At 52.7% G+C, this 11,352-nt stretch overlaps 5 protein-coding genes across 5 annotated transcripts; 3 read left to right on the top strand and 2 right to left on the bottom strand.

Moving 5' to 3' along the window:
- Window positions 1-24: 24 nt before the first annotated feature.
- Window positions 25-2,706, top strand: FIBRA_00575 (uncharacterized protein; the record flags this gene model as incomplete). Its single annotated transcript, XM_012322467.1, has 6 exons — window positions 25-385; window positions 433-470; window positions 517-553; window positions 603-1,441; window positions 1,494-2,553; window positions 2,603-2,706. The coding sequence occupies 6 exons, from the start codon at window positions 25-27 to the stop codon at window positions 2,704-2,706; spliced, it is 2,439 nt and encodes an 812-aa protein (XP_012177857.1).
- A 2,482-nt stretch (window positions 2,707-5,188) lies between these two features.
- FIBRA_00574 (uncharacterized protein) lies at window positions 5,189-5,755 on the top strand (the record flags this gene model as incomplete). Its single annotated transcript, XM_012322466.1, has 3 exons — window positions 5,189-5,426; window positions 5,477-5,487; window positions 5,540-5,755. 3 exons carry the CDS (start codon window positions 5,189-5,191, stop codon window positions 5,753-5,755), a joined length of 465 nt encoding a protein of 154 aa, XP_012177856.1.
- Window positions 5,756-6,269: 514 nt separating this feature from the next.
- FIBRA_00573 (uncharacterized protein) lies at window positions 6,270-7,530 on the bottom strand (the record flags this gene model as incomplete). Its single annotated transcript, XM_012322465.1, has 5 exons — window positions 6,270-6,297; window positions 6,352-6,520; window positions 6,576-7,118; window positions 7,169-7,402; window positions 7,455-7,530. The coding sequence occupies 5 exons, from the start codon at window positions 7,528-7,530 to the stop codon at window positions 6,270-6,272; spliced, it is 1,050 nt and encodes a 349-aa protein (XP_012177855.1).
- Window positions 7,531-8,093: 563 nt separating this feature from the next.
- FIBRA_00572 (uncharacterized protein) lies at window positions 8,094-8,656 on the bottom strand (the record flags this gene model as incomplete). The annotated part of the gene is made up of 4 exons (XM_012322464.1): window positions 8,094-8,198; window positions 8,253-8,385; window positions 8,439-8,529; window positions 8,590-8,656. The coding sequence occupies 4 exons, from the start codon at window positions 8,654-8,656 to the stop codon at window positions 8,094-8,096; spliced, it is 396 nt and encodes a 131-aa protein (XP_012177854.1).
- A 195-nt stretch (window positions 8,657-8,851) lies between these two features.
- FIBRA_00571 (uncharacterized protein) lies at window positions 8,852-9,908 on the top strand (the record flags this gene model as incomplete). Its single annotated transcript, XM_012322463.1, has 5 exons — window positions 8,852-9,170; window positions 9,224-9,361; window positions 9,410-9,502; window positions 9,561-9,576; window positions 9,656-9,908. The coding sequence occupies 5 exons, from the start codon at window positions 8,852-8,854 to the stop codon at window positions 9,906-9,908; spliced, it is 819 nt and encodes a 272-aa protein (XP_012177853.1).
- Between the last annotated feature and the right edge of the window lie 1,444 nt (window positions 9,909-11,352).

Raw genomic sequence — 11,352 nt, 5'->3', positions numbered from 1 at the left:
TTTCCACTTTGCTATTTGTTCGCTATGGATCCCAATCTCGTCAGGGACATGATGGCCCAGTTGGGTCTCACATCTAGTGACTTCGATACGCTGCGTGGATTGACATCGTCGGCACCCAACGCGCCCCCAAGAATTCATCCAGGAATGGCCCCAGATGAACTTGATACAGCCATCCGAAACTACAAGAAATGGCACGAAAAAGATCGTCTGATTCCCCCAGAGCCCGCCCCACACATACCCGTTCAGATCCTCTTGTCCAACCATGCCTCCGCCCGCAGGACACAAGAGCAGGGCGAGGCATCCACGGAAGGAGTATATACTAGAATGACAATATCCGGTTTTCCCAAGCACTCGAGCACAGTTCCCCTGGAAGACTTACGATTGAGTATGCGGAGAATTGTCCCCTTGTAGCTCATCTAACTACTGTTGCAGTCACATTTGCTCAGATGCTTGTCAGAAATGTTCATAAAGTGAGTTTTTGAGACGCAGTCAAAGCTACTTACAATGATTTCCCAGGGCCGGTATTTGCTTTGTCGTACCATCGCCCCATTCGGTTCGTCTTCATGAGATAGCCATACCTGTTGCCTAATACGATCTCCCAGCGCGGATGTCAGCCATTCAAACCGTCATCGAGGACCCGGAGGGCATCGCAGGCGTCCTCTCCATCTATAATTTTCCGACTGCATTTCATTGCTCTACGAAACACCTCGATTCACTGTTTCCTATAGGTTCTATCTTCGCCATTCGCGAGCCGACATTCAAAATGCCCGCTCAAGGCACAGATCCAATTGTGCGAGTGGACTCCCCCACCGACATCCAGCTGATCGGGGCACATAGCACCATTCTCCACGATGTGAGTTGGCGGACGGGTTCGCGTGTGCCCCGATCACCTACGATGACGGATACTGTCGAAGGCTGGAAGAGTAAGGGCAATATTTATTTCAAAAACTCGCTCTGGTTTCCTGCGGCGGTTGCCTATTCACATGGTCTCGAACTGGACCCAAATGCTACCGTGCTGCGAGCTAATCGGGCGGAAGCGTATCTCCGAATGGGGTTCTACTCCGGAACACTCGTTGATGCACGGCGTGTATGTTCTGACCCTGGAGTATCTAATACTATCCGCGAAAAGGCACTCTACCGAGAAGCACGCGCTGAATACGCTAGAGGGGATTACGTGGAGGCAGAAAAACGTTTCAAAGAATGGCAACAGTTTCACCCCGAAGATAGCGATGTAAAAGAATGGATTGCCCGATCCCAAGCACGATCAAAGGAGAGACGAACAGGCGTATATAATTGGACGCGTTTGTTCGAAATGTCTAAGTCTGATGTCAACCTTGACGTCGCGGATTACCAAGGACCTATTGAAGTTAGCCGCTTTCAGCATCGTGGGGGCGGCCGAGGAATAGCTGCGACAAAAGATATCACTGTAGGGGAGCTATTGGTGTGTTTGTCTTTAATCAGCTATGGATTGTGTCTACATGCATATTTTTTAGCTTGTCTCGAAAGCATTCGTATCAATCTCTAGCGATGATCTCAAGAATGCGAAAGAGGTAATGGTATCTGTGGATCTCATCACTTCAAAAGCAAATACACCGACTCAAAGTGCTGTTGTCTCGTACGTCACGGAGAAGATTTACGGCAACCCGGATCTTCATGACCTCGTCTTTGGTCTTTACGCAGGTCAATATTATCCCCCTCCTCCTCCTTCGTATCCTCCAACGCTACCATGCGATCCCTTACCAGTGAATCCTCTGTCGCCAACAGTAAATATCGATATCGCTCAATTGGAGGCCATATGTGCGCATAACCAGTTCAATTCGATACCTTTGCATGCACAACCGTTGGGAGGTGTCGAGAAGGACAACATTGATTCATGGACAGGGTTCTACCTCCTTCCCGCGCTATTCAATCATTCATGCGTAGCCAACGCAACCTGGACGTGCATTGGTGATGTCATGGCCATCAGGGCCACTCAGCCAATCAAAGCAAGTGAAGAAGTTACGTTGCATTATACTACAGAATTGTCGTATGAGAAGCGCCGTCAGATGTTGCAGCAGCAGTATATGATCACCCTTTGTGACTGTTGGCTATGTAGGGATGATCGTGCAGACGGAAAGACGGCTCTCGCGAAACGAGAAGAATTGGTCGACCAGCTCCTCCAAGGCGGACTACGTCGAAGCCAACCGATTTCCAGTTTTCGTACATTCCAGAAAAATCTCTCCTCGACATATGCGGTGACGCGAGGCTCGGTTCGTCCCGCTATGTCATTAGCTCATCAAGCGACTGCCGCGAAGCTGAGCGATCGCAAGACTTTAACCGCATTCAAGCAGTATGTGGAGGAGACAATCAAAGCGCTAGCAACCTTAGGACTCGTGGTGTCGAATATGGAGACGACTCAGTCATCACAGACTCTAGAAGTCTCCGAGTTCTCCCGTCTCCCTCCTACAATCAGCTTTCATCAGCCTACCCTAATTATACTCCAATTGGTTCATGAATATTTGGATATCGACGACAGACTGAACGCTACAAGATGGCTTCGAGTTGCTAAATGGCGTAAGCAGATTATCTTCGTAAGCGAGCTCATATTAACGTCCTCCGCTAGTGGTTAACGCTGCCGTTGGTGGCGACAGCGAACTTTTCATGCTTATTACGGCTGACCTCTTAGACGAACTTTACCTACGGGAGTTTGCACGGAGCGTGCTCTAGAACAATGAATACTAGCACGATATTTGCTGGTGTCTCGAACAAGTCCAGCATGACTTGTCGTTTCCCATAACGGCGTATTCATATCCATCTACTCGAATCCATGGTTGTTTACACTCCTGGGCCAGGCAATCGAATATGCTTCTGAAAGCGCGAAATTCAAAATGCAAGGAAGGTATTTGAGCGGATGCAGTCGCAGTGTGTATTTTGTGCTCAAGTTAGAGTCATTTCTGTAATTTGGCCCAAGAATCCTTCGAATTAATAAGTGACCTGCAGCTGTCTTCGAGTCCCAGAGCATCTGCCCGTAGCGAAAGCCGTAACAGCCCAGGGGATTTTGCTTCATCGATTTCCGTCATCTTTCGCTTACCCGCTACCCTAATTCATCGTGGATCTAAGCTGTACGCTCAGTGAAATGACAGCTCAGCTTGGGATCGCACCCAGCGACCTCAAGGGGTTGCTCAATTTCTTAGCGTCTACCTTGCCGCTAAGGATCCGACGTTGTCCTTCGATGAGCTCCACGCAGCCATTCAGAATCACAAAATGTGGTTTAAAAGCCTTCGAGTGCAACTCCTCTGCAAGCTCTCAAACTAAGTATGTTGTATATTAACAATCTCTTGCATCTCTGGCTCATCCCATTCATTTCGCGGTAATTTCCCCGAGATGCTTGTAGGATCCGACACTATCCGTAACGAAGAACTTTGCAGAGAAGCACGAGGAGGATATTTCGGATGAATTATCTAGAGGTGGTGAGATGCTTCAGAGAATGGCAAAGTCACATCCAGATGATCGGGAGGTACCCGCTCAAACATTGCTGTGCGATCACGCCCACCATTGGAGAATACATGGTATAGTTGAGCGCATTGAAAAGTATGGAAAGCAAAGATGGCGACGACGCAAACGAAGTAACCTTGACTGGACATGCGAAGTATTCAAGCACAGCCGGCGTTGTGTCATATCAGGTGGCAAGTTCATATTCAAAAGGTATACATTGACTGATGTTTTGCTCACTCTCCAATGCTGATCTAGTCTTTCCCAGATGCTTCTTCGTAAGGTTTACAAGGCATGGTTCTTAACACAGAGAACATGCTTGGTGCTAATTGTTCACAGGATTGATTCTTTGTCGTCTGATTGCTGAGTCTGGTTTGAGAGATCTTGCTTTTGATCGCGCAGATTACCTAAAGACTTTCAGCGCGATTATCATGCGTCCAAACGGTCGTCGAGGACCCCGAAGGCGATTCATCTATTCTCACCATCTATGGCTTCCCAGCTGCCTCGGAATGTTCTGTGAAATATCTTGACGCCTTGTTCCCCGGCAGATAGGGTGCATCCTCACAATCCGCGAACCTGTTCTCAAATCAGCCGTGGGAGGCTCCAACCCGCTTCTTTGTGTTGATTCTCCCACCGACATCTATTTGGCCAGTAAACACATCCTCTGAGACATCGTTTAGAGGACAGTTCCTCAAGTACGCCGGTCGTCTGTCGTGAGAGACGATGCCGAGGCGTGGAAACACCAAGGCGACACTCACCTCAAGGACTCTCTGTAGCTCCCCGCTGTGAATGCATATTCTCACGAACTCGCGCGCAATTCTTAAGCTGTTGTACTTTGGGCTAATCGCGCTGGAGCCTATCTTCGATTGAATTTCTGTTCCGGAGCGCTTACTGATGCACGATAAATTCTTTCTGAAGTCAGTCCTCGATTCGGGTTCTATTCAGATGAGCCCGTGCTGAGTCACTATACTAGGAGAAACTACAATGAAGCTGAGAGGTGCTTCAAAGCACTGCAGCAAGCGCTCCCTAATGATAAAGAGATTAAAAGCTGGATTTTTCGGTCGCGGAAACACCTTCAAAAAGAACATACGGGCATGTATGATTGGGGACATCAGTTCGCAATATCCCAGCGCGATATCCATCTCGACATCGCTGATTACCAAGGTCCCATCGACGTCATGCAGTTCAAGACTCGTGGAGGAAGTCGGGGCGTTATCGCAATGAGATATGCTGTTGAGGAGCCCCTGATTACGCTCCTTCACGTCTATCAAATCCAATCTTCCCCTTCACAATCTTACACTCACTTGTACAGCTTGTATCAAATCCCTTTGTGCACGTATCTATGGCCGATTTTCCCGACAGAAAAGCACAGACAAGTATGAATTTCACCACCTCGCGTAGGATTACGCGCACCCAAGCTGCAACCCCCTCTCACGTCGCCCAGAAGCTTTATGGAAATCCAAACTTCTTTGATCTTGTCTTTGATTTTTATACAGGAAGCGACTATCCATCTCTCCCTCCTGCATACTCCCATATTTTACCTCACTTTGCCGCTAATAATCGATATCAACATCGCCAGACTGGAATCTAGAATTTGTGCTGATTCGCTGCGGATTCGTTGTAGCCCTTAAGCCTTGGGATCGAGAAAGACGACTTGCATACGCCTCGACTGGGTTTTACACATTACTGTTCCTCTTCAAGCACGCATGCGCCCCCAATGCGCGCTGTAATTGTATTGGTGATGTCATGGTCACCAGCAGAACGAATCAAAGCTGGCGCCAAAGTCATCCTCTCAGACTGTTGCTCCTCTGCGGAGTCGTACGAAAAGCGTCGCGAAGATCTATGGACCCACGCGATCCTCATCTGTGACTGCTGGTTATGCAAAGACGACCGTGCAGACGGCGAATCTGCGCTCAGAAGACGAGACCAGCTGACCGATGAATTCTTCCGGGATGGTATGGAGGGTACACCGCCTCTATCCTGATTGCGCTCTTTGGATAAACAGCTGTCTGCGACGTACGCGAAGACACGAGGGCCCACGCATCTGGTAACGGCGTACCTCCACCAGTACATTAACATGAAGATGTCCAAGGGCTCGCCGGAGGAACGCGACCACGCCAAGAAGGAACTTCTCAAAGCTCTCAAGGCCTTGGGAATGGGGACTGCGGGTGTCGTACCCAGTTCAGAAGGAACTTCAAGCTCCCAACAACAGAATATTAACCGTCCAATCGAAACAGATCGTGGTGCAGATGCCTTTTATCATCATGCGGCGTTTGGCTTATGACTATGATTATGGCGACGACGATCATGCGAACGCGGGAAGATGGCTCAAGGCCGCTCAGTGGAGTAGGTACCAGTACTCTATGTGTGGCGGCATAGCGTCTCATTGGATTTGCAGCGGCTAGAATAGCTGTTGCCAGTGTTGGCGACAAAGAGCTGTTTTTCTCGATTCCCAGGCCTTTCCTATATTTTTTCAAGCTACGTAACCTCCTGTAAAATTATCAGCTATTGGTATGAAGATCGTTATCTTTACAGCCTTTACTCATTCAGTATTGTGTGTGGGCGAGACTACTTGTGATTTGTTCAAAATACATTGACCGTTTAGCAATACTAAGAAAAGCAACCCAGAACCCTAACAGAGGACGCAACGAATCGATGAAGAGATACAGCCAAACTAAGCGAACCTAGCAAAGTAAAGAACAGGCTTGCCCGTTACCAACCACACTTGAACGATGAGAAGGTGAATGTGGTGATTTGAACAGCGCAGATTCCAAATCGGCGCGTCAGCGAAAGCGAAATCATGTATCTCCCACTTGCACGTTGAACCTACACGGCATGGATTGAGACACAACGAGCCCACGCAGGAAAGAATCCACTCACTGGGCTTGGCCGACGATGTTTCCGGCAGGGTGGTAAAGGCACACGTGGTACGTGGCGGGCTCGTCGAGTATGTTCGAGCACTGCGCATTGGCACACCCGAGCTGCGTCGTGTTCTTCCACAGCACCTGCGTGGAATGCAGATAACTGGGGTCCTGGGGATTGTACTGGGCTGCGTCGGGCCTAATCAGCGAGGCCTCGACCGGGAGCCTGTCGAAGATACGTACAAAGGTCGGTCATGAACTCGTCCACTGCCTGGTAGGGCGCAAAGAGCCCCGTGCCGGCCGCGAGGTTCGCACCGGCCGAGACCCCGAGAGTACTGGGCGCTGGATTGGCAAAGACGCAGCTGTCCGCGTAGGCCTGTGCTGCCTGCTGCAGGTCGTCCCCCCATGTCAGCGCATCCGTGTCATAGAACTGCCGCCAGTTATTATGGGTGTTCAGATATTCCTGAGCTTCTGTAGTGTTCGAAGTAGTGGCCGGAGCCGGAGCAGAAGCAGTGTTAGAGGACGACGTAACGGAATTGGGCGAGGATTCGGAGGACGGGGACGAGGATGAGGTAAAATCGGAGGTAGAGGGGATGGAGCGCGCAACGGTCGAGTTGCTCGTGGTAGATGGTACAGACGAGGTTCCTGCCCCGAAAGATGTCCCTGCTGCGGTTCCGAGAGGGCTAGACGCCCTTATGGAAGCAGACTCCGAAGAGAAGGGCGAGAAGGAAGGAGGGGGCACCGAAGGAGAAGGCGAGATGGGATTCGACAAGTTCGTTGGCGCTGCTACATACAGGTCAACTTACGATCAGGATTGACTAACAGGGTGTGCGTACTGGTCAAACTCCCAGACGACTGCCCTAGGATTGGCGGCGTAGGAACAGTCGGTACCGTAAATGTCGAGTTGTTTGATTCCGTATTTGCTGTTGGTGAACCGGACTGACCAGATGGTAGTTCCGACCCGATCTCGCTGCCATTGAAAGGACTACTCGAGGGAACGAGAGGCAAGGGCGAAGCTACAGGTATAGAAATGGATGATGCACCCTGAAGAGCTGATCTCTCTCCCTCAACTATGGATTGATGAGTTCTAAGTCTGAAACAACTTCGAGGAATTGAACATACCCTGTGGGACAGCAGGTGTTGGAGCAGCACCGGAGGCAAGCGCCAAAAGAGCAACAATCAAGATGTTGAACAGCATTTTGAATATAGAAAAGAGCGACGGGGAGAAAGAGTGAGGGATACCTTGCAAACGCAGGTATATGTAGATATGTACTAGCTTTGCCCTTGGGCAAGGAACCTGCAGCTGGCCTGCTCAGCGACTCGACAAAATATGTGAGGCACAGGTTCGGAGATGCCGCCCATTTATACAAGATGACCACACGTGATGGCGATGGTAGCGAGGATGAAGGATCCCGTCAGAACATTATGCGGTCTGGGAATACAAATAGATGGTCAGGTACCCGCAGAAGTCGGCATCTCGACCTTGCCACTGGAAAAATGCAGCCGGTGGCAGAGATGAGGCCGCCCATTGAAGATGTCATCTGCCAGACCACACTTACAACCTAGAGATTTAAAGATCTCGGGTCTCATTGCCATTGCATGGTGTATCCGAATGATAGATACACAGACAGATATTTATCACTGGATACTAATACCGTCTTCACAACATAGACAACAATGATGCAAACGAGCACGCAGATCCTCGGGCTTGCCGGTCTGTCCGCAACATTGTCAGTACAGCAAGCCAACTTGTTGTATTCATCATGCTGCAGATGCCGGCCGAATGTTGTATTCCCGCTTGAATACTTCGAATTCTTCCTCCTTAGACTTGTATTGGTCGGTCAGTGTTGATATAACCTTCAGGATCTGCTCATGAAAAGTAAATTTCCGAAAGCACAGCGTATCAAGCAGCAGACGTACCCCATCCTTGTTCGTCTGCAGTGCAGGCACAACATCCTCGACAGTGCGCTCGACAAGCACACCGCCGACCAGCCTGAAGCACTTACGATCAGGCTCCTCGGCGAGTGCCTCGTCTAATGTAGCCAACACCAACCTAGCAAGCTTGGTTTAGGACAGATACGAACTTGAGAGCGCATTTCCACGCACCCATGTTCCTCCGCCTCCTGCTCAAGCTCGCCTATCTTGCTCGCCAACGTCTGCAAGTCATTTTGGAGACGGTTGTAGTTCTGCTGGATCTCTGGCTAGCGAATTCGCCCGTGACCTTTCAGGCCTGCATTGGTGAATGGCCACAACGTACCCTGTGTCGTGAGAGGAGGAGTCGATTTCGTCTGTGTGCTCTTCGCCTTGGCCTTTGCGGCGGACATGGTCGCTGATTCGGAGCCTGGGCGACGCGCCCCGAAAGCTGCGATCCCAGCGATATGATTGGTCAGCGCCGTGTCCCGGCATCCCCCGGGGTGGCCTGCATGACGCCCGACGCCGTTGAGTTGGCCCGCCGCTGTCGCTAACTACCCTCAACGCCGTCGTCGCCGTCGAGCACGTCGACTACAACCTCCATCACCATGTCTTTTGTCCGCGCGCTCGTCGCTGCTGGGCCCTCAGCGCGGGTAGCCGCTCGTATGGTGGCCCCGCGTCCGTCTGCTCTGCTGGCCCACCGTCTGCTGTCTACAACTGCCCGACGCCTCGCTCAGGATCCGTTGCTTAAAGATGGTCATGTCCACGACCATCTGCACGACGCTGCTTCTCCTCGCTCTCCCGGCATCAAGACGTCTATGTACTCTGCTGCGGATGAGCCGGGCAAGGATTTCGACCCGTACAAGGACGGGCCCGGTGCTATCGACAAGGCGGTCCACCTCTTTTTCTTTACGGAGATACTGCGAGGTGCGTCAGCGATGACACCGTCTCGTCTATGGGGCTCTCATTGTTGTCGGCAGGCATGTGGCTCGTGCTAGAGCAATTCTTCAGGCCACCATATACGATCATGTATCCGTTCGAGAAGGGTCCCCTATCGCCACGCTTCCGCGGAGAGCATGCTCTGCGAAGGTACCCCAGTGGCGAAGAACGCTGCATTGGTAAGTCCCTGTGTTCGGCGGCGTGTGCATCCCTTCATATGTCGTTAGCGTGCAAGCTCTGCGAGGCTATCTGTCCCGCACAAGCCATCACCATCGAGAGCGAAGCCCGCCTGGATGGCTCGAGACGGACCACGCGATACGGTGAGTAACGCGCGCTGGCGTCGTCCGCGCTCCAGGAGACGCGCTGACGAGTTTGCAGATATCGATATGACCAAGTGCATCTACTGTGGGTTCTGCCAAGAGGCCTGTCCGGTGGACGCGATCGTAGAGAGTGCGCGGATTTTATCTATTCAGATTTTCTGGCGCTGATGACATTTCGGGATCATCATCAAATTGTGCATTGCACGGAACGACTACGCTACATTGTCCGGTGGGGTTCTCCCGCGCAGCGCAAAACCAAGAGTTCTCTACGGAGACGCGTGAGGAGCTGCTGTACAACAAGGAAAAGCTGCTGGCGAACGGGGACAGGGCCGAAGCCGAGATTGCGGCGAACCTTCACGGTGCGTTCTTTCCCATCGCGTCCATCGCCCAGGATGGGTGGGGCTGATCATGCGCGCTCGCTGCAGCGGACCACGTTTACCGATGAGCGGACCTGGACGGCAGGTGTGGGTAAGCGGATGTGCGTGGGATGCAGGCCGCCACAAAGGGGGTGTCGAGGATGCTTCAAACCTTGTGTGGTGTATATAACCAATCGAGACCGACCCGTGTGTTTCTCACATGTTTGAAAATAGACTTACCGTGATGATTATTCAGAGCCGGCGGCTTGTTGGTCTGACCTTTGTGCCGGGTTGCAAGTGCAACACTACTGTCACACCGTCTGTGTGGACAGACGCTGACCCAGATACGCGGATGGCTTGCGCGTGGGTCAGATGTTGTGTTGTCGATGGGATTGTCTGATATTATTCGGCCGGGAGAGAGACAGTGGGCCGGACAGGGCCCTCGCCGAAGGGACGAGATGGATGCCTGTTCGAGGTGGCTCTGGTGTTCTCCCGCTGGGATGGATGAGAACCCGATTCTTCACGTTCAGCGATTGTAGCAGATTGATGACCGAGAAGAGAAACAAACCTTAAGGGACCGCCTGACTGGCGCGGTGGATCGACGGCATGGCGGTGAGGCGTGGCTACCAACCTTCCGCACTGGCGTCGAGCGCTCCGGTGCAGCCAGAGCGGGGCTCGCTAGCGTATCCGTAGCGGGCCCTCTCTCGGAGTCGTTGCACTTGCAGGTTGGCCGGAAACATATGGTTCCGCTGCCACTCCCGCTGCGTCGCCCTCGCCCTCGCCCTCGCCTGGCCAGTCCTGAAACTCGCCTGCTCCAGTCTCCGTCAGCGCGGACGCTTATCGACTGCGCCCGGACGTTGATCTGGTACTCGGACCGCAGCCCAGAGCCCCTATCCGAGGCCTTTCCCGGCTAGCTTTTCTGCTATTCAGTCTCGGACAGTCATGCGCCCCTCTCCCATTCGACCCCGGCATGACGTAGCCGCCATTTGGAGCCATTCACTGTGCTGTACCCAACAGCGGGCGAACGACGACGACGCTAGCGGCCACGTTGATCCGCCCCATCCCATCCCAGCCGGAACGCCTGCACATCTCCGAGCCCAGTCCGAACTACAATCCCCGCAACAAGTCGCGAGCCAGCCGCACGCGCGAATGCATCTGCATCACAGAACCCGGACTCGCAGGGGCTCTCGTCAGCAGACCTGAGACAGTCATCTCCCCCCCCCTGCCGCAGCGTCAGCACCACCGTCGGGACGGCCCAAGCTATGTCATCCACCATCCGTCGGAGCGCCCGCACACGTACGCTCGACCACTTCAGCAGCAGCCCCCCGTCCACGCGCAGCAGGAACACAAAGCCTCCGCCCACCAGATGCGGATGCGGAACGCAATCCCACCCTGAGCGGCGCCGCGGGCAGACATCCCCCGGGCCCACCATCGCCGAGCATCCGCGCCACCGCGCGGGCGGCGGCGTACAAGTTGCGCCGCCACCCACGCGTG

This window comes from Fibroporia radiculosa (genome assembly GCF_000313525.1).
Source record: "Fibroporia radiculosa TFFH 294 genomic supercontigs, scaffold272, whole genome shotgun sequence".
Classification (NCBI taxonomy): Eukaryota; Fungi; Basidiomycota; class Agaricomycetes; order Polyporales; family Fibroporiaceae; genus Fibroporia; species Fibroporia radiculosa.
This window is presented reverse-complemented; position numbering and strand designations above follow the sequence as displayed.